This window comes from Etheostoma spectabile, chromosome 14 (genome assembly GCF_008692095.1).
Source record: "Etheostoma spectabile isolate EspeVRDwgs_2016 chromosome 14, UIUC_Espe_1.0, whole genome shotgun sequence".
In the NCBI taxonomy this organism is placed as follows: domain Eukaryota; kingdom Metazoa; phylum Chordata; class Actinopteri; order Perciformes; family Percidae; genus Etheostoma; species Etheostoma spectabile.
The window spans coordinates 18,603,067-18,603,554 of NC_045746.1; the positions used below are offsets into that span (position 1 = coordinate 18,603,067).

At 35.9% G+C, this 488-nt stretch overlaps 1 protein-coding gene across 1 annotated transcript in view; it reads left to right on the forward strand.

Moving 5' to 3' along the window:
* Nucleotides 1–488, forward strand: part of pkhd1l1.1 (PKHD1 like 1, tandem duplicate 1) — a gene marked incomplete in the record, with an annotated part of 50,388 nt that overhangs the window by 42,275 nt on the left and 7,625 nt on the right. Inside the window, 1 exon segment of the mRNA XM_032536077.1 lies at nucleotides 429–488. Within this exon segment, the coding sequence (XP_032391968.1) occupies nucleotides 429–488 (60 nt within the window).

A 488-nucleotide genomic window follows, 5' to 3' on the forward strand; every position in this document is an offset into this window, starting at 1 on the left:
CACACACACACACACACACACACACACACATAATAAAACCTTAGGACTCTAGGACTACATGACTACATGCATGTTGAATCAAACTTAAATGTGGAGGCTACATACACTTTGGAATAAAGAGTCCTCTTAATTGTATATGTACTATGTGAAAATAAGTTTACCCTGAGGCCTGAAGGAAAATTCACTTATTAATAAATCTTGAAGTGTTATGGTTAGGCAGTATGATCCCATTAGACAGATAAATGAAGATAAAGAATTATGTCTCTCAAAGACTCAGATCACACAACTGGGAAAAGTCTCTTGTCTATTATAACATGTCACATGACCTCTAGGTGCTGTTTAGACTTGTTGTAGCTCACTAATAAGAGACAAGTATCTGTTGAATTTGTAAAATGCAAAATAAATATGTTTTTTTGTTGTGTTGAAAGGTTTCAGAAAAAGACTCGTACATTCAGGGTTGTGCTTTCCATGACGGCTTTGCTCCAGCC